The 19920-nt window shown below is 52.6% G+C and overlaps 5 protein-coding genes across 5 annotated transcripts; 2 read left to right on the forward strand and 3 right to left on the reverse strand.

Moving 5' to 3' along the window:
• Positions 1-265: 265 nt before the first annotated feature.
• spt6 (chromatin-remodeling histone chaperone SPT6) lies at positions 266-4725 on the reverse strand (the record flags this gene model as incomplete). Its single annotated transcript, XM_056968214.1, has 4 exons — positions 266-513; positions 566-4226; positions 4319-4489; positions 4552-4725. 4 exons carry the CDS (start codon positions 4723-4725, stop codon positions 266-268), a joined length of 4254 nt encoding a protein of 1417 aa, XP_056821010.1.
• A 746-nt stretch (positions 4726-5471) lies between these two features.
• On the forward strand, positions 5472-7289 carry ste7 (MAP kinase kinase Ste7; the record flags this gene model as incomplete). Its single annotated transcript, XM_056968215.1, has 5 exons — positions 5472-5759; positions 5820-5977; positions 6034-6425; positions 6473-6570; positions 6621-7289. 5 exons carry the CDS (start codon positions 5472-5474, stop codon positions 7287-7289), a joined length of 1605 nt encoding a protein of 534 aa, XP_056821011.1.
• An 880-nt stretch (positions 7290-8169) lies between these two features.
• On the reverse strand, positions 8170-10513 carry N7477_006553 (uncharacterized protein; the record flags this gene model as incomplete). The annotated part of the gene is made up of 2 exons (XM_056968216.1): positions 8170-8632; positions 8685-10513. The coding sequence occupies 2 exons, from the start codon at positions 10511-10513 to the stop codon at positions 8170-8172; spliced, it is 2292 nt and encodes a 763-aa protein (XP_056821012.1).
• Positions 10514-11592: 1079 nt separating this feature from the next.
• Positions 11593-12996, forward strand: N7477_006554 (RPAP1 family protein; the record flags this gene model as incomplete). Its single annotated transcript, XM_056968217.1, has 1 exon — positions 11593-12996. The coding sequence occupies one exon, from the start codon at positions 11593-11595 to the stop codon at positions 12994-12996; it is 1404 nt and encodes a 467-aa protein (XP_056821013.1).
• Positions 12997-13504: 508 nt separating this feature from the next.
• On the reverse strand, positions 13505-19790 carry N7477_006555 (anaphase promoting complex subunit 1; the record flags this gene model as incomplete). Its single annotated transcript, XM_056968218.1, has 2 exons — positions 13505-19561; positions 19635-19790. The coding sequence occupies 2 exons, from the start codon at positions 19788-19790 to the stop codon at positions 13505-13507; spliced, it is 6213 nt and encodes a 2070-aa protein (XP_056821014.1).
• Between the last annotated feature and the right edge of the window lie 130 nt (positions 19791-19920).

Below are 19920 nucleotides of genomic sequence, written 5' to 3' on the forward strand. Positions count from 1 at the left end.
CTTGGCCACGTTCCAGCATCTTCGTAGCCGAGTCTAATTCCCCATGTTCTACGCCTGGTCGCGTCCACTCATGCGAGATGCTGTCCATTGCAAGGTAAACTAGTGGTTACAGGATGCCCATGCCCCCAAACGACCAGAAGGTGTATCAAATTAAAAAAAAAACAAGAGATGAAGGGAACTCGAAAAATGCAATGCCCCATCTTTTGTTCTGATCCGCTTTTCCTGAAAATTTCCCATAGAATAGTACACTGTACAGACAACGCATTCACCTCCGACTGGCCTGCATATTGCTGAACATCAGCTTGAACCCGTTGCACAAGGCCTGCATGTCCGGGTAGGGGTTCTTCTGCAACTCAAAGCCCTGTGGAATAACCTTGACAGGCCAGTTTTGGAGTTTGGAGTGCTCGCCCGCCTTGAAGCAGAGGTAGAAGTAGCCAGGGTATTTGGGGTTGATGCAGAATGCATAGGCGGAGCGACGAGGGTTGGCCTTGGTGTAGGTCTCGAGCCATTGATCTATCAAACATGTTAGTGACATGGCACTTATGTGGAAAGGTAGTCAGCTTACCGGTGTCGGACTTGCTGCCTTTTTGGTACTTCTCGTTCGCCATCAACTCCTCCACCTTCTTGGCCATGGCCTTGACATGGTTGACAATGAGGTCATCAAGATCGCTGTATGTATAACGGCCTCCAACCTTGAGCACACGGCCAACGGAGAACTCGTTCTCCTTGTCCAGTTCGAGCACATCGATATGCTGGTAGACACCATGCTCTACCTTCCAGGTGACTGCTAGGTGATCGGGACCACGAGATGAAGGACGGATGACCACATCGCCGCGACTCCGAGAACCCAAGTACTCCTCGGCCTGGGCGGAGTTAAACGGCCGGAAGAGCGGATGCTTGATGACACGCTGAGCCTGGCCACCGCGTTGCGTCTTCTCTTGCATCGACTCCTTGTCCTTCTTCTCCTGCAGTTCATCCCAGTCGTCGAAGCCGTGTTCGGGGGCACGGCGGACAGGATCAGATACTTGGTCTTCACGTAATGAAACATTGCAGGTAAAACTCTTGCGGTTCAAGAACATAATCTTGGCGGGAACAGTCTGATGGACCTGGAAGACGGAACGGACAGGCATGTCAACGGAAACACCAAGCTCGGTCTCTGAGACTAGCGCATCAATTCCACAGTCCAATTTGGCATCGATGTGATCCTCGAACACCCGCTTGATGGAGATAGGCACCACCATACCGCTGGCCAAGGACTCCGGCGTCTCGCCTGTGAGCATGGTGAAGATATCGTCGGTGCTGAGGAAGACGAATTGCTTGCGTAGTTCTTCGTATGGCTGTTGCAACTCCGCACGGATAGTCTCCAGAGTGGCACGCTTTCGCTGATTGAGATTCTTCTCGAGTTGCTCGGCGTACTCCTCGAGAATAAGGTCATTGACACGATCCTGCTGTTCCTCACGGAACAATTTGCGAACGATCGCACCAGAGCCGTTCTCGTCTGTCTCGGCCTTGATATCTTCCTCATCCAGCTCCAACGCGTCAGCGGCCATCTTGCGCGCAATATCGTAATCTTCGGGGTGTACACGAGTGTTGTCCAGCGGGTCGGCATCGGGATCGGCGTTCTCGAAATCGATGAAGACAAAGGAAGCGCAGTTGTTCCAGACCTTGACACCCATAGCAGGATACTGTGCGTTGACACCCAAAAGCTCCACTCGGTTGTTCACAACACCACCATTCATGTTCACAATTTTGAGCAGATGAGCAGCCTTTCGAGGTCCAAGACCGCAGACATAGGGTAGGAGGTTGGCGCTCATAGTGTCAGTGACAGCTTCGTTCAAATCAACACCCACCAAGTTGACCATGTCGACCAGAGCAGTCTCCAGCTGCTTGAGCAGCAACTCCTGGGACACTAATTGCTGGCCGGGTTTGAACTGAATGGAGATGATGTCACGGCCCAGCGAGGCATACTCTTTAAGCGGAGATTGCAAGTATCGACCCAGGGCCACACAATAGTGGGTCAAGGGACCAAAGCCAGGATTGTCTTGTCGAGCACGAGGGCTGTTGTGATAAAGTCGAGCAACCTCATCGTTAACAATAACCACCTCCAGACGATCACTAACTTCTTCGTCGCGGTCATCGGCGTAGGTAGCCCCACGGATGTCCTTCAAGTCGATCAGTTCAGAGAGATACTTGTAGAGGCGACGCGTCTCGGGTGTCATTCCAGAAACACCAATGACATCTGGTTTGCGACGTTCCACCAGGTCTTGGAAAGCAGCTACATCGGCACCATCCGAGATTCCACGGCTTTGGTCACCGACTGACAAGTCCTTGAACTTGCCGTTCTCAAGCACACGACCATCCTCCTCGATGTAAGCCCAGTGAATGGGGTCTCGGCCCACAGTGCCAGTTCCGCAAGACAAAGCGATGACTCGCGGCACTGTACCCAGGACCATTCCCTTGGGCTTGTAAGGAGCCTGGTCCAAGCGCTGAGAGAAAGCCTCACGACACTCTCTAGCCACATGGTTCTCACACTCCTGTCGGATGTTCTCCTTGACGCTGCGATTGATGACCCGCTCCAGCTTGCCGAGGGCCAAGTCAAGCACCTCGCGGCGAAGACGGTTCCATGCATCAGCAACCTCTGAGTAATTGTCGGACTCGATATCAGCGTAGAGGTGCTGGCGGAACTTTTCAAAGTTCTCAAAGCGGACCTTGACTTCCATTAATCCTTCCTCTTCGGCCTTCAGCATTCGCAAGAACATCTCCGGGCGTCGTGCGATGTCCATGAGCTGCTGGTTTCGCAGGTATTTGAACTCGTAGTAGGGGTGTTGCTCGTCGATCCGGCGTAGACCTTTCTCTGTGCGGAAACAGTCGACTACTCCGTTCATGTAATAAGCTTGGCGGATGACCTTTCGCATTTTAGGACTCAGAGTAAGCTCTTCGGCAAACATACTCTTGGCGGCCTTTAGAACGTGAGAGGTGTTGGAAAAATCCGTGTCAACAAATTGGTCGGCCAGCTCCTCTGGTCCCTCGCTGGGATCTTCGGTATATTGCCGGCGACCTTCCTTGGAAGCGTTATGTGCGAAAGCGTCGGCGGTAATACCAAATGCACGCACCATACCGTAAGCCTTGCCGTTTCGCACCCGTTCGAAGAAGGATTTGCTGGAAGCCTTGCGCCGGTGGGGCTCTCCATTGGCATCACCATTGACCATTGCCATTTCGCGCAGCTGCGCAGCATATTGGAAGTGAATGTAGTCTTGTACATCCTGGAGTTCCTCCATAGTAGCGGCCGCAGCCAGGAGGTCTTCCACGTTGGCATCATTGACACTGAAAAGGTTTTGTAAGTTGTCGTAGGCCTTCTGTATGGTGTTACGCTTGTCGACCAGCGCACGGAATTTCAAGTCGTAGTCGAAGATATCCCATAGATCTGTCATATTCAAGAGCTTCTCGGCGCGAATACTATACTCAGCAGTTTCGTCGGTGGGATCGGCCCCATTAATGGGCTCTTTAACCGCATGGATCATGTAGTCCTTGCGGTGTTGGAAGATGAAGGGAACTTCCCAGTCGTCCGTGATCAGAAATTCCAACATCTTGGCCACCGAGCGCTGGAAAGGCTCACGCAGCTCCGGGTCCATGCGCTTCTTGAGCAACATCAGATTTGAGATCCAAATAGCCTCTTCGCGGAACTGATCCTCCGACAGAATGACATGTTTGTAGGGTTTGCGGGCGACCTGGTGACGTTCGGGTTCGTCGAGCAGACGGATTTCGTTGTCCTCTTCCGTTAACATCCTCTCAGCCAGCTCAGAGGGCTCAAAAACGTCCTTCAAATCCAAACGTCTAGACTCGTCCTCCTTCTCATCGTCTTCTTGGTCTTCAATATCAAGGGCGAATCTATATTCGGTACCATCACCGAACGCGGCGCGCATGTCTTCCAATGCGTTCTCGTCGAGACCTGCCGCTTCCGTGGCACCAAGACCAGGCATGCTTGGGCGGGCAGGAGGTGCAACCTCCATATCGTCTTGCTCTCGCTGAGCCTCCTCGTCAGAAAAGGTATCCTCCTCGATGAAGCCCTCCATCTCATCGTAAGCACCGCGGCGGCCGGATCGGCCATGACCGTATTGGGGAGCTTGAGCTTCCTCCTCATCGTCTGAGTTAAACATATCATCAATTCCTTGGGGTGTTTGCTGCTGCTCGCGATCCTTGCCTCGCTTCAGGCGCTTGAACTTGGACTGTCGATTCCGAATAGCTGCTATTAGTAAAATTCACAACTCCCGACGCCTTTATCAGAAGACGACGGTCTAATGCGTTCGAGATCACATACCTCAGAGGTCGCACCTCTGTTACCCGGAGCAGTAATGCCGATCAACTCCAGATCTTCTTCATCGAGGTGTTCCTCTTCGTCGGCGGCGCGCCGTTTCCTGCCCTCGCTGCGCCGGCGGTGCTTGCGATTCTCGATCTCTTCATCCTCATCGACAATGAAGCCCTCACGAACCTATCAAAGCAATTGTATGTAAGCGCACAATTCGGCATCCCGAACCTCCAGGCTAGACTCACGGCGCGCTGAGCCTCCTCGTCGTCTTCATCTTCATCGTCCTCGTCACTCGAGTCATTGTAATGGTTGCCGATTCCAGCACCCTCTCGGACTTCGCCGTCGTAGTCGTCCATGCCCTCATCGTTCTCATCGTCATCCATCAAAGCCTCGCCTTCGACCAGGTCGCGGAGACTCATTGTGGCTGGTCGGGGAGAGCTACTCCCAGTGGATAGGGAGATAGCAGATTAAAAGAGAGTGCAACAGCGCAGGGCACCCGGCAGTGCCCGAGACGCGGAGTTGATAAGAAAAGGGGTTGAGTTGTGGGGAGAAAGAGACGCGAGCGCAGAGAAAGGAAGAAGCACGACTCCGAAGGAGAACGCGGTGGCGGTGACTGCGCGTTGTGGCTGACTCGGTGGCTAGTGATACCACGTGATCGTATCGCTTGTGTCCTTAAAAGATGTAAAGTACACAAATTTAAGATTATCATTTTAGTCTAAATATCATGTTGGGAATACGAATAGACAAAGACAAATAAAAGACTTTCTGAGGGTACTCCTCGTATCAAATTCCATCTTCATTCAATTGGTATATCACAAAACGATAGTAAGATGCCTAAGAGGCGTTCTTGGGGGTGGGTAAGAAATAGGGTGAGGACTTGTGGAGAACCAGGAACACCTGTGTTTCAGTGACAAGACCGTATCGCCAACGTTGCCTCCTGAAAAAGACATTTGACTCCCTCAAACCCGGGACGCCATTTGATCTCTCCATTTGGCGCCCAGTGCAAATCCGGTTGTTTTGTTGGTCCAGTCGATGCGCCCGCGATATCCAATCAGCGCCGCAAGAAGGACTGTGATATCGGGTTCCCCGCCGCGCTTCCTTTTGTTTCCCCGTCAGCGCCAGGGCGTACAGAGATCTCTTTTCTCAACAATCCTCGACCTTCGCCATGGCGGAACAATTTAAGGCCCGGACGTTGAAGCGCAAGAACGTCAAAGGCCTCGCCCTCAATGCGGCCCCCAAGCCAGCTGCCAATAATGCCTCTGATGGCGATGCTCAGGGCCTCGGTGCGGTTGGAAACTCCGAGGGCCCTACAGATACGCTAGAGATTGGTCTGGAGTTTCGACTAGATCTTCGCAGTGAGGATCTCGTAACGTTGAAGGAGCTTGGAGCTGGGAATGGAGGCACCGTCTCTAAGGTTATGCATGCCTCGACCAAGGTCGTGATGGCCCGAAAGGTACGCGTTCACGATCTCGAAATTGTGAGTGCCTCAACTGACTAGATACCCCTATGATAGATCATCCGAGTCGACGCCAAAGAAAACGTTCGGAAGCAAATTCTACGAGAACTTCGGGTCGGACACGACTGCAACTCGCCCAATATTGTGACTTTCTACGGCGCCTTCCAGAACGAGGCCAGAGATATTGTTCTTTGCATGGAATACATGGATTGCGGGTAGGTGGGGTATGATATATCAGACGAAATGGCGTGGCTGACATCGTGAACTGCAGATCCCTCGACCGCATCTCAAAGGACTTTGGTCCAGTGCGGGTCGATGTGCTGGGCAAGATTACCGAGTCCATCCTGGCCGGTCTGGTCTATCTTTATGAGGCTCATCGTATCATGCATCGTGATATTAAGCCGTCCAACGTGTTGGTCAATTCGCGCGGTGATATCAAGCTCTGCGATTTTGGTGTCGCCACTGAAACTGTCAATTCCATTGCCGATACCTTTGTTGGTACTTCGACCTATATGGCACCGGAACGTATCCAAGGAGGTGCCTACACCGTTCGCTCGGATGTATGGAGTGTGGGTTTGACTGTGATGGAACTCGCTGTGGGTCGATTCCCATTCGATACCTCGGACTCCGCAGCAGGAGACCGCGCCAGTGCAGGCCCCATGGGTATTTTGGACCTGCTCCAGCAAATCGTTCATGAAACTGCACCAAAGCTTCCCAAGAGCGATGCCTTCCCCCCATTTTGCACGATTTCGTCGGGAAGTGTCTGCTGAAGAAGTCGGAGGAACGACCAACCCCGCGAGAGCTATATGTATGATCCGACCATCCACATGATAATAAGCACCACTAACTTTGATCAAGGACAAAGATGCCTTCTTGCAGGCAGCCAAGCGTACGCCGGTCGACCTGCAGGACTGGGCCATCAGCATGATGGAACGACACAACCGCAAGTCTTATTTGGCACCACCTGCGCCCAAGTCCCTGAAGGATACGCCTTCAGCAAGCACGCAATCAGCGGCTGCGGCGCCTCCTGCGCCTCCACCTATCTCCAAAACCACCCCAGTCACCAGCAAACCACTTCCACTTCGTCAGCAGACTTCGTCCCCATATCAGCAACGTCCACCTTCGGGCGAGATCCCCGTGAACATCGGCAATGATGCCCACCGCCATTACGGTCCCCCGAGCAGCCAAAACCACCACTATTCTTCCTCGCGCTCCACACGGTCCCCACAGCCACCTTCCTTGGAGCATCTTTCATTGGAGACCAAGGATGACAATGACGCACGAGCAGGCCGCATGCAATCACGCTTTCTGGGCGACCCCGTCTCCGCGGTCGATGCTCCATCCCGCCCATTCATGAGCCCGCGGTCCGTCAGTTCGCACAACGCAAAGTCTCGCACAAACCTCAACCCTGCGACAATGCCCATCCGCACCGCTCCCCCACCAAGCGGACCGCCTCCTCCTCCCCCTGTATCTGCAGGCGGAAATTGGCGCGGTTACCCCAGCCAAATGCCTGGGACCAGTTCCTAGAGCCACAGGATGTTGATATGTCATCGGAACGACTCATACTCATCTTGACGCACTCAGATGTGAATTGCATATGCACATGATTTTGCGACTCGCCTGCACCATTCCATTCCCTTGTTTTTCCTGTTCTTCTGATGATTTACCGTCTGCCATTTTTTTCTAAATCATTCTATTTGCGTTTGGCAATCTGCCTCGTTTTCCATTCCTGGCGCTGTGTACGGACAAAGACAAGGCGGGGCTGAGCACATTCCCTTTTCCATAATCTGTGGATATCTTTAGTTTCTTTCTTTTCTTTGCCTTCTATTCCCCCACTTTTGGATGTTTCTCTCCTTCCCCCTTTCTTTCATTTTCTTTTATCTCGTCTCGATGATTTGACTCGGCAACGATATTGACTTTGCCACTTCTTTCTCGAATGTGTTCCTGCATGATACGACGTACATAAATAAAGTTTTGATGATACTACAATATCACCTGGCTCTGAATATACTCGATCGCCCATGGACCTAAAATAGGTTGTGGGACTTGGGGATCAACTTCAACCAAAAACTCGATCGAAGGCTTTCCAACGTTCAGAATACTGAAAGCATATCTTCACTTTGATCAGACCATGTGCAGGGGATTGCATCTAAGAATCCCACTCGTGGTAGATTTTCGAATTAATTACACAACCTCGACTCAGACGAATATAGCATGAACAAATCAATGCATGTATTGATGTACTATCATATAGATACAAAGCTGATGCATCAACCAGGAAGCAACAGAATCGAGTCCCAGATCCAGGAACTCGTCATAAGCGATAAAATCTTCGAAATGAAAGGACAACTCCACTAAACACCCTCACATAACTCCATAACAAATGTGTCCGTCTACTAACAGTGATCTATTTCATAACGAGCTCCGGCCCGGCCAATGGACTAGGAGCAGGCACGGGAGCGAGATTCGAATTCGAATTGGGATTGGAAGTTGGTGTACCAGGGCTCGAGGGAGCTGGAACAAGATCCATCATTGGCGTGATGGACGAGCCTGAGGAGGGCCCGGATGAGGCCTTTGCCCCGCGGGTGCTTGTGCCGCCACGGCCTGACCCACGGCCACGGCCTTCGTGTGCGGTGGATGCGTTCGAGCCGCTGCGTTCGGAGGCGCCTTTGTCGCCCTCGGCGGCTTTCTTAGTTGTTCGTGCGCGTCGCGAGGTACCACCTCTTGAACCGGGGCCACGGAGGGGTAGACCCGTATCTTGAGAGATGGGCACAGCGGCTGCGATAGGAACATGCGGGTGGGAGGTGAGGGCTCGACTTCTGCCGGTGCCTCGTCCACGGCCACGGCCACGCTTGATAGTTCCGTCGGCACTGAGGGAATCTTAGAATTGGCTTCTCACGCTCGAAAAGATAGAATACGTACCGTTCCACTTGGACCTTCTCTCCAACTGGTACTAATGGTCCACTGTAAACGAAGAATCCATCTTTGCTCGCAGCGGCCTGCTCCTGCCATGCCATTTCACTGTCGTCAACGAAAGGATCATCCCGATCGTACTCCTCCACCTTCTTGCGGCGCTTCTTCTTTCCTTCACTAGTTTCTGAAGGCGCGCCGTTAGTCCCTGCTCCAGCACCGCTCATAGGAACATCTCCGTCCATATCACTGTCACGATCGACATCGAGACTTAGATCCTCGTCGGCACTTTCGCCCGCTGAAACACCTTTACTTTTATCATTGCGCTCTAATACGGCGCCTGCAGCTGCGACGCGGGCTAGACGCTCTTTATGAGCAGCTAGGCGTGGGTGCAGGGCAGCGAAACCATATTGTTCTTCAGCGAGTTGTGCGAAGTTGACAATGTGATTGCCCTTGTGCAGCGGAACGTGTACAACGATGTTGGGAGTGCTACGCTCATCGGGTGACTTTGAGTCGTCAGTGCCACCAAAAAGTGCGTTGGAGATGAGACCAGAGCCCTGTGGGAGCACAGGAGCCTCCTTAGCTGCGCGAGCGGGCTTGGGAGAAGGCGCCTTTGAGGAGGGTGCAGTGCCCGTGCCCTTCTCCTTCTTTGCGCTGGGGACAGGTTGTTCCTTCGTGTCGATGTCCATCACGTCAGATGGTTGCACAGGTCGCTGTGGAGTGGAAGCCTGTACAGGAGGCTGAGCTGGCTGCTGGGGTTGTGGCTGGGGTAATGACTGGGCCTGTATCTGAGCTGGCGGAGGAGGCTGCTGATATTGGGTCTGCATTGCGGGCGGGGAAAGCTCCAGCTTGGGAGGCTGTGTTTGCATGGGCCGCTGTTCTGACGGTGTATATGGAGCATAATTGCTAGGTGTCATATGTTGAGGGGTATGGGCAGCTCCGTGGGATGGAGATGACACGGGCATCGGAGAAGGAGCTAGAGAGTGGTGGGAAGGGGTTGGTGGTGCGGCAGGAGGCGCCGGAGAATGTACGGTCGAGACATGACCGGAAGTAGAGCGATGCAGTGGTGTTTGAAAGGTGTGGGCGCTTTGCGCCGGCGGGTCAATGATGCTAGAGATCGCGGGCGACGCGCTGGCGCGATAGTTGTTTCGAGGTGACACCACGTGCTGAGTAGATGGACTATAGGCAGGCGCCGGGGAAGGATTGTCAAAAGCTGATCGAATGGGATCAAAATTCTGACCACTCTTGCGAGGAGGAGCTTGAGTGGGTTGAGGAGGTGGAGGTTGCGACTGTGGCCGAGGCGGGTATTGTTGCGACAGGGTATAGGTAGACGTAGGTGCCGGGGGGTGAGGACTTTGGGAGTATGGCGGAGTGTGTGTTGTAACAGGAGCAGGAGCAGGAGCAGGAGCAGGAGCAGGAGCAGGAGCAGGCGCAGAAATGGGAGGTTGGGGAGGGAGGGGGGCGGGAGTCCGTGTTGGCTGTGTTGGCTGTGTTGGCTGTGTTGGCTGTGTCGCGGGTGCGGGTGCAGGACTAGGGTCTGGAAGAGCAGCAGGCCCCGAGGTGGCTTCGTCTCCAGCAGCCTCCAGTTTCGCCTTTTTCCGAGAGGCGGCGGTCGAAGTCGATTTTTCTCGAGGACGACGAGCACGGGCTGGCTTTTCCTTATCTTTTTCTTTTGCTTCTTTGACCTCTTTCACCTTGGATTTGGGTGTCTCGACCTCGTCGTCCTTCTTGCGACGCGACCGCCTGGCACCGGAAGCACGTCTGTTGGGAGCGTCGGCTTTGGTTTCGGTCTCGACAGGCTCTGCTTTAGGCATATCCGCACCTGGGGTATCCGTAGACATGGTTGAGGATCAGTGGCAAATTGACGAATTGATGAATCGTGATGGGTTGAGGGATGGTGGCCCAAGTGGTGGAGACGGTCGGGGCTGAACCTCCAAATGTATCACCAGTTGGGATTGGGAATGGAGAAAAAAACAAATAGGAAGAGATAAGGCAAGTGTGTTAGTAGACCGGGCGGGTGGAACACGTAAAAATCGAACACCGGATGGGAAAAAAAGATGGAAGAAATGGATACTTGAGGGAGGAGGGGGAAGAAGAAGAAGGGAAATGTAAGGAAAGGGATTGCAGGGAAAAGGGAAAAAAGGGCAGGAAAGGGGAAAGCGAACAAGGAGCCAGTTTGATGTGCCAGATTTTAGGTCTGTTAACCGTACTTCGACTAAGCTTAATGTACTTGATATCGATTGAGGGTAGAAAGACCGATTCGAGTTTGGAGTTGATATTGATAGGTCGAAATCTACTGTATCGAGTGGACTGTCTCTTTGCTTCATTGCGTACCTGATGGCTCAGTGAAGTGTTGAAGCAATACATTTTGCATGCGCGCGGATCTGGCGTCTGTGGAGTGGCACATTTCCCGCGTATAGTTTCCACTTGTCCCTTGCCCGGTTCACCTCAGACTTACACGATGACTCTGAAATATCTGTTGAGCAAATGAATATAAACACACAATTAGAAATTGATGAGCCACAAGTGCCTTGTTTTTTTTTTAATCAATCTATCACTCGATATGCTTGTCTGGTGACCGGAGATGTGTTCCAGAATACAAAGCGCTCCAGTGACATGGGATCGCCGTCAATTGATATCTATCAAACGTCGGCTCTAAGTCGAGCAGCATTCTACGCTTGTATGTGCTTGGTTAGTTTCAAGCAAGCCATACCCTGTCCAGAAGTGTTGAAGCCTTTGCAGGCTCATTTAAAGATTACCCAACTGGTGTACCTTTCCAGTTTGGGCAGAGCATAATTACCATTTCGGGCCTAGCACATCCGAAACACAGCCTAGCCTGATCGGGCTAGCCCCTGCATGCCCCATTTTTAGCTTTTTTGAGCCGCAGGCCCCGCGCTGACATAACTTCATCTCTCACGCCATGGCTTTTCGCGGCGAACGTTTTGTCCCAGACCTGGACGACGGATCCCCTGATGACTTGAAGCCGATGCCCTTTGACCTCGTCGGGGAAATCCGTGAAAGAGAGCCGACCTCCGCGAACCCGTCTGCCCCCGCCCCTCCGACTCCCACCGCTTCTTCCACCGGATTCCCCGCGCACCGCAAACGCAATAAAATTTCCTCGTTCAAGCAGCGACGAGCACAGCAAGAAGGAGAGCAAGACAAGGCTGCTGCATCTATCACAGAATCATCTCCGCCAAGCGTGCAAGATGACAAGCAAACCATCGCGGAGGAGAACCGCCGGCATCTGGCATCCATGTCAGAGACGCAGATTAAGCACGAGCAAGAAGAGCTGATAGCCTCGATGGACCAAAGTCTAATAGAGCGCTTTTTACGTCGAGCTAAGATTGAAGATCCCGGACATGAGACCAGCGAAGAGCCCCGACCAGCATCTGCAACAGAAATCCCGGCAGCATCAAAGCCAAAGAAATCTGTTTCCTTCGACATCCCAGCTGCTCAGCCCACGACTGCCCCGAAACCATCCATACCAGTAGCAACATCACCCAAAGCATTCGCCAAACCGCGTGGACGTGACGATGCACCCCCAACCCAAACCCCAAGTGACCTCCATCCCGCCTCAGAACGACCCTCTCTCGATCCCGCCGTAATCGAGCCCTTCCACTTCCCACAGCCAAGCCAACCAATGCCAACCCTCGATCCATCCTCTCCAAACTTCCTCTCTGATCTCCAATCCCACTACTTCCCTGAGATAACCCACGACCCAACTGCGCTCTCATGGCTCCAACCCCCACCAGACGACGAAGAAGATCCCGCCTCCACCTCAGCCTACCACCCAGCCAGCAGTGCCATTTCCATTGCACCATCTGCAATTCGCTTTTCACTTCGTGGCTCCATCATCGCTCCCAATACGTCTCTCTCACTCCCTACCACCCTCGGCCTACACCACCACGGCGAAGACCCCCATGCAGCAGGGTACACCATCCCGGAGCTAGCGATCCTCTCGCGCTCCACATTCCCCGCTCAACGTTGCATCGCCTGGCAAGTCCTTGGGCGTATCCTGTTCCGTCTTGGGCGCGACGAGTTCGGAGAACGCGGTGGACAGCTGTCCGAGGGACTCTGGTTTGTCATTGAAAAAGAAGGTGTTGTGGGTGGTATGTTGGCTGAGGCAGAGGGTGTTCCGGATCCTCAGACCCGAGCTACGAAAGAACAAGAGGAGGAAAGCGGTGCGAGTGCTACACCTTTGGCCTCAGGTATTGGACGCCACGCGAGTGCAACTGCGTGGGCTACTGAGGGTGTCTGGTTGTGGCAGAAGGGTGGTGGTGGTGACCGTGGTTTGTTGAAGGAGGGACAGTCGCGGCCGCGGTAGTTTCCTACCTTCAATTGGGTGTTGTTTGAGAATTCAAATCCTGGAATAGACCCTTCTATGCTTGCATTGTTACGTTTTGACATGTATAGCACCACACCAAAAACGCAAACTGTCGGACATCTAGCATTTTCTTTGAAGTTACCGGCATGATGAGCATTTACCGCTCAACAAATAAGGTGATTAAAGGGGCCCATAAACCTTGATTCTCTTTTTAAGTCCTTCTCGAAATCTTCCCGATGAAGCTTCTAAGGTTGGTCGTTATTCGACCGCTTTTTAACATCCGTACAGACAAAGCGCCGTACTTCGAAAGCATTCCCGCTGTTTCAAGACTTTTTAGATGGTCTTCTTCGATTAATTGTACAAAGGGGAAAATAAATGTGGTCGATTTGCAATGCATTTAATCTACCATACCCAGAATATCACATATCGTACAAGAACACCAGCTCCAGTCCCAATAGATAGGGGTAAAATAGATACTCAAACCACAAACCACGAACGACTAAATACCTCAGCACAAAACTAGACATCTTGAACAACATCTTACTCTCCACCCTGATCCTCGATTTGAACCCCCCCAAACTTGCCACCTCGCTTCCTCGACAAAGTCCCTCCTTAGCCAGAGACTCTGGGCCTGCTGCACCTTCTGCAGTCCTCCAGACGACGCACCAGGCTCATCATCACCCTGCATACTATCCAACCAACCAAATAACAACTGAAGCTGCCAAATGCGGTCGCGCAACTGATCTGGATCCGCACCACGGCCTCTCGCAGACTGCACGATATTGCGAACAGTGTGCTCGAGAGCGAGTCTCGCGTCGACGGCGGAAGTGCGTAGCCACGGTGGCGCGGTGACGCGGGTGTTGATACGAGGTGATGGGGATGGGAAGGAGGATGGGAGGACGAGAGAGCGTTCGCGAATATCGAGGGATTGTAGGGATGGGAGAGTGAAAATCCAATCCCATGGGCTTTTGTCGGCAGTTGTTGCTGCGGAGAGGGTGGTCGAGAGATGAGATGATTTGTGGGGCCACGCAGAGGGTGGTAGGCCCTTTGCTGGATTTGAGGATGCCGCTGTTGCGGGTAGAATATCTTGCGCTTCGCTGAGGCCTGTGAGGGTTGATGCGAAGACAGATGTGGAGGTGCCGGAGGGACTGTAGGTTGTCTTGCGGCGGAGGTAGACTGATGGATCTCCATGGCGGAATTTGTTGCGGAGGGCGTCGTCTTGGCTGAAGTCTAGGACGAGTGGCCAGTGGTCCGGGCCGCGGATTTCAATACGTGTGATTCCACTAGGGTCTGGGAGGAGACAGGGCGCAGATACTGCGCGGATAGAGCCGTCTTGAGAGGTGATGTTGATGGGAATTGAGATTGGACGGCGGGAGTCGAGGTCTCGGGGGATGAGACAGCGCGGTTCGGCTGCGAGGACCCAGAGATGGCGGAAAGCTTGCAAGTGGCACTTGTTGTCGAGGACGGTAGTCGGAAAGATAGGGTAGAAAGCACAGAGGAGCATGGCCACTGCTAGGTCAGATGTACCGAGTGTGTAGCTACCGCCGCCGAGGAACAGCATGCCGATAGCCATATGTGCTGCCATGTGACTACCGTAGGGAGTATCTGGATCAATCCTACCGTGGAGCGAGCGCAGGCGTCGGAACAGAGCCAAATCACCCGTACCGGCCATGACAGCCGCGGCAGATAGAGAAACGACATCCTGGCAGTTGCGGACTGAGTTGCGTGCAAGTTTCGCATCGTAGTTCATCACTGGAAGCCGAGAAATGCGAATAAATTGATCCAGATAGTATAGCAACAGATCCCGTGCTTGCGTGTGGCCAGAGCCGGCATATCGAAGACCTATGGCAAAGCACAAGCCGGAAAGAATGTTGAAGAATGGCATATCCTCGCTACGGAGATGGCACACTTTTGTAAGACGGGCGCGTCGCTGATACACCTGGGGCAGGCCCGCGCTTATCCACTCCATAGAGGGCTCAATGCTGTCCCACATGATAAGGTGCCGTGACAGCGTTCGCAAGAGGAAGATATCAGGTCGCACATAATCAAAGCGAACGGTGGTGTCGGGGATATCGATCTTATGAGCCAAGACAGAGTCGTTCGTCTTCATGAAAATGATAGCAATGGCAATGGTCGCGCCTGCGGTGGCACGATCAAGCACATGTGCCAGGTCAACGTTCTTGGTGCCTACCGCGACGGCCAGCAAACGCTCAACTATGTGCATGTCACGCATTCCTCGTAGATCTTTGCCTTTGCCCAGATTAATGAGACCAAGTGCAAAGCCCGCAGCAAGACGATATCCTTCGTCTCTCAGATCTTCTTGCGAGGTCGACTGCTCCTCTTGTTCGACATTTTCAATTTCAGAGAGCATCACCTCACTCATGCGCCGGTGCTGAGAACCACAGTAGAGCAGACCGATGCCCATAATACCAGCGGTCTGCGTCAATGAGGATAAATTGAGTTCTGCTGCACCGAGCGGTAACATTCGTGTGACATGCACAGAAAGCAAGCGCGTGATAAGCGTGTCCATTGTTCCCATATATGAAGCAGAAAGGCCGAGCAAGAGACCGATGGAGGTCATGGTATGCTTAGGAGTCAAGTACTTGAAGGCAACCCATTTAGCCAATGACTTAAGATGACCATTAAGACCCAGAGCCAGTAGGAAACCGGCATGCCTGTTTGTGAGATCTTGGGGCTTGTTGAACAAGATCCAAGAGGTGTCGATGCCCTTCGATCCTTTAGAGATCGCTAGGCCAGTCGAAACGCCATTGTGGAAGAATGCCCAGCAGACTTTCTCCTCGGTAAATGAGGACCTTTCAGCACTGACAGTGACGCCGGAAGGCTTCATAACACATTGTAGCGAGAAAGAAGGAATTGGCAGCTTTTCTGTCAATAGAGGTAAACGACCGCTGAAGGCAAGCATGGCACGGCCTGCAGGTGTAGACAATGTTCGGAATGACACCAGTTGTACGATTTCTTTTTGCGCTTCAAGGAGATCGAAGTCCGTCCAGTCAGGCTCTGGAACGCAGTCTGCAACTGGTGCTTTGGATTGATTTAGAAGACGAGCAGCTTCCAAGAAGCGCTTGTCCTCACGGAACACCAATTTAGTTACCGAGAAACGGTCAGCTTCTGCGGATGCCTCAAATGCGTTGATGGCATCGATTTCTAAAGCTGAGCAGCTGATGTGATGGAAATCGCGCACAGACTCATGTGAGACTGCAGAATGCTGTGGCGGCGCAAAAGTTTGAGCATGGACTGGATTCATCGACATGTAAAGATCTTCTCGGTCAATCAGTTCGAGTAGTGTTGCATTCCAGGATGTTGAAGCTTCGATCTGACACTGCATGACGGCCTCATACAGCGGTGCGCTAACGCCTTCAGGGAAGGTGTCGATGATGCTCTTGGTGAAACCCCAGCGATGCAGGAGCTTGATTTTCTCCAGCGGAGTCCTCACATTGTGAACGTCGCCAAGGAAGCCGTTGAGCGCCAAACTCCGCGGAGTAATAGTGAAGCATTCCTGCCACATACGTCCCTTTCTAGGAGTTCGATCTGACGCGGAGACAATATCGAGAAGAGTGATGAAGGATGGAGACGATTGACGCGCAGCGTCCATAAGGAAGGCGAAAATTGAAGGCGGAGGGAACGGCTCCCCCGGGACATTAAGCTGAGAAATCCGAGATTCTTCGAATTGCCATCTTTCCATACTGGCCATCTCAGTGCCAAAGTAAGAATTCTCGGTCCATTTCCATGACTGCCACCCCAGCCAGCCACCAAGCTGTGCAAGGACAGGGCCGAGGAGTCCGAGAGGGCGTTGGGATTCTTCGGCGTCGCAAGTTGAGAGCTTTTGCTCTTCCCGTAGGAGCTGAAGACCAACAAGAATGGTGCCCAAGGCAGTGCACCTTGTATTCTCAGGGAATGCACCCGAAGTGGGCAAATAACCATCACGGCCTGAGGCCCTTGCGCCTATGGGGCCCTGTAAGAATTCACGGGTCAAAGAGATACACCGTGTCAGATAAAAATTCTGGCGATAGGTGGATCGGCTTGCATTAGGCTGTTCACCTTTCGGTGTACGGGAGGCATCGCGAGCCGCCAGGTCCTCAATAGCATCTTGTTCGACAATCCAGCCCCAAGAACTGCCCATCATCCATGGAGCCGCGGCACCTGAAGGGCCTGATTCTAGATCAAGCATAGCTTCCCAACTTTCAAGGTCCACGTAAGAACCACTACTCGACCTCAGAAGACCTTTCTTGCGACGTGTGCGCTTGGCAGGGGTCTGTGGTGGGGGTTGCTTGGTAAATGGTACCGCCAGAGAGAACAAGACTATGACCATGGCAGTCCATTCAAGATCATTCTCGATATCTTCTTTCTCCTGAAGCCACTTCATGACTTCCCACCAAGCCACCAAAATACCATCTCCGGCTTTCTCTGCGTCACGAAGGACGAACTTGCAGACTTCGAGGACTTTTTTGACGAGATCATTTCGAGGTTCCATTCGAATTTGGATCCTGTGTCGTTTTTTCTCTGTATCTGTCAAATCAATTTTTCCTCTTGAGCATTCGTGGTCGAATGTCGCGAAAATGAGATCAGGGTTTGCCATGACACGGTTGACGCCACTTTCTCTCGGACGGCTAAGCAGCTTGCTGGCAGATATCCCATGAGGCTCATAAATATGCAGCGGAACTGGAATGTCTATTTTGGTAGGACTGCCCCAAAGATTCTGCAACGATAGCTCTCGCTGTCCATTATCGGATACACTTAGGGTGAGAATGCGCGATGTCTCTCCATCACTGACTCTGGAGACATCCCAGACGTTAGGGACATGCTGGATGCCAATTGCATTGACGAGTAAGGACCGTCTCTCTGTAGGCTTGGCATTCTTAGAATTGGCCATTCTCTGCTTCTTCGAGACCGCCACTCTTTCGACCCGCAAATTCACCACGCTCATAGTTTGCGAGTCCCGGTCCACGATACAGACTGCCATGGAGGTTGCGTTTCCATTTTGGGCGTTTCCATATTCCGAAGAGCATAGCGTACAGACTTTCAGATGCCGAGTGGGAGCTTGTTGCGCGGATGCCCGGAAACTACCAGAAAACATAGGGGAGAAGCTTTCTACCTTGGTGAGTAGAAGCTCTTCTGGCAGTCCGGATGCCCCTTCCCGCATAGCAATATTTTCGAACCCTTCAGCAGGGGCATTGCTATTAAGCTCTTCCAAGAGCCTATCCACTGGAGCGTCGAGAAAACTCGCTGTTGTGCTATACACAGATCCTGTTGTCGGAGGAAGTGAAGCACGCGGGTTAAAGCCAAAGCTCCCACGCATACTGCCAGCTCCAATGGATTGTCTCAGCCCGCCATGAGGTGCATTTGTAGACTGAGTGCCTGTAGCAAGCTCCGAGAATGTGAGTCGATCTTGACCAATGGCCAGATCAGTTCGTGCGAGGAGTGAACTCACTCGTCTGGACGTTTTGAGAGGAACACCAACATCTCCAAAATCCTGCGCAACTCTGGAGACCAGATCTTCTTCCGGGTCATTCTTGGACTCGTTTTGCTGGGATGAAACTCTATTTTCTGTCCAAGGTCCGAAGTTTTCGCGAGTTGCCGAAGGACGAGCAGCTGGTGTAGTTGTGCCAGTCGTCATACCGTAGTGAGAGCTGCGTCTCTTTGATTGCGTACCCTCAGTATATCGGCGAGCCTTCTCCTTTGCCGAAGAGCCAGGCTCGTCATATTTGTATCGTGCGGTCCACACCGTGTGTACACCGGTGCTTGTGTTCGTGGTAAGTACCAAGATGAAGGGCCCAAACTTGGAACGTTGGCTTGAGCTCGAAAATTCGTCTTTTGGAGAAATATACACGATCTCGTCGGCAGGGTCTAGAACTTCCAGCCCAGATGGCCTTCGCTTTGTGCTGCTCACGCTACTGGACAGCAATTGGGAATCCTGCGAGGTTACAACCAGGCCCATCTCCGAGTGAGGATCGATGAGTGAGAAGACCCGCGGAAGATCTGAAGCGGAGCTAGGTTTTGGAGCCCATGGAGCACTCCGAGGCGCGGAAAGCTTCAAAGATGGCCGCGCCCCTTTGTTAGGAGCTGGTGGAATATCCAACGTCTGTGATGCACGAGCATCAAATAGCGAGGACGTTAGGAAGGAATTCGGAGGTGCGATTGGATGCTGTGGCCTAGGGATCTCGTCGGGTATCTTTCGCTGAAACAGAAGTCCACGGGGTGTTGCAAAAACAGAGTCAACCTCAAAAGGGAGCGGTATTATATGAGTGGTTCCCGCAACGAAGAATATATGAGCTTGCGATTTCAAGACCACCACCAGAGCTCGGGACATCTTCGCATTGACCTGATGAGGGGTAATCACTGCTACCTGGGCATTTCCATTCAGGTCCAATGTCGATTCTGAGCTGGCCGAGTTTGGCTCATTCTTTTGACGCTTTCCCTGACGGGCCCGCGCATCCTTTCCCGAGCCGACGTTTCGAGGATGTCGAAAGCCCGCAGTGTCATGAACAGAGCGCTTGATATTGCCGGCCGCAAAATGAGTAAACAAAGCATGTCGAATATCTTCTTTCTCGGGATCTCAGGCGAAATACTCGCTTCACCATCCCTGCGCGTGACCACACCACGCAATGTTTTGTCCATACCAGCTCATCGTCCACGGGGCCGGTTGATCCATTATCGTCGACGCATGTTGTCCAATTGTACTGGTCTCTTGATGGATCAGCTTGTAGAATTCCTTCAGAGACCAGGTAGGAGACGGCCGAGGGTTCGTGAAGGCCGAGCGAGCGAGTGGATGCCATGGTGGGCTGTTAAACAAAGCAGTGGTTGTAGTGCGCCGTCACGGAGAAACTTCTGGCGGCATGAGCTGCAGATTGGAACATTTTCAATATCTGTGCAAGCATCAATCGAGTAGTGCACTCCCTCAGAGAG

This window comes from Penicillium maclennaniae, assembly GCF_028827695.1.
Source record: "Penicillium maclennaniae strain IBT 15551 chromosome Unknown utg000006l:1.0-2513246.0:1.0-2515036.0, whole genome shotgun sequence".
NCBI classification, from domain to species: Eukaryota; Fungi; Ascomycota; class Eurotiomycetes; order Eurotiales; family Aspergillaceae; genus Penicillium; species Penicillium maclennaniae.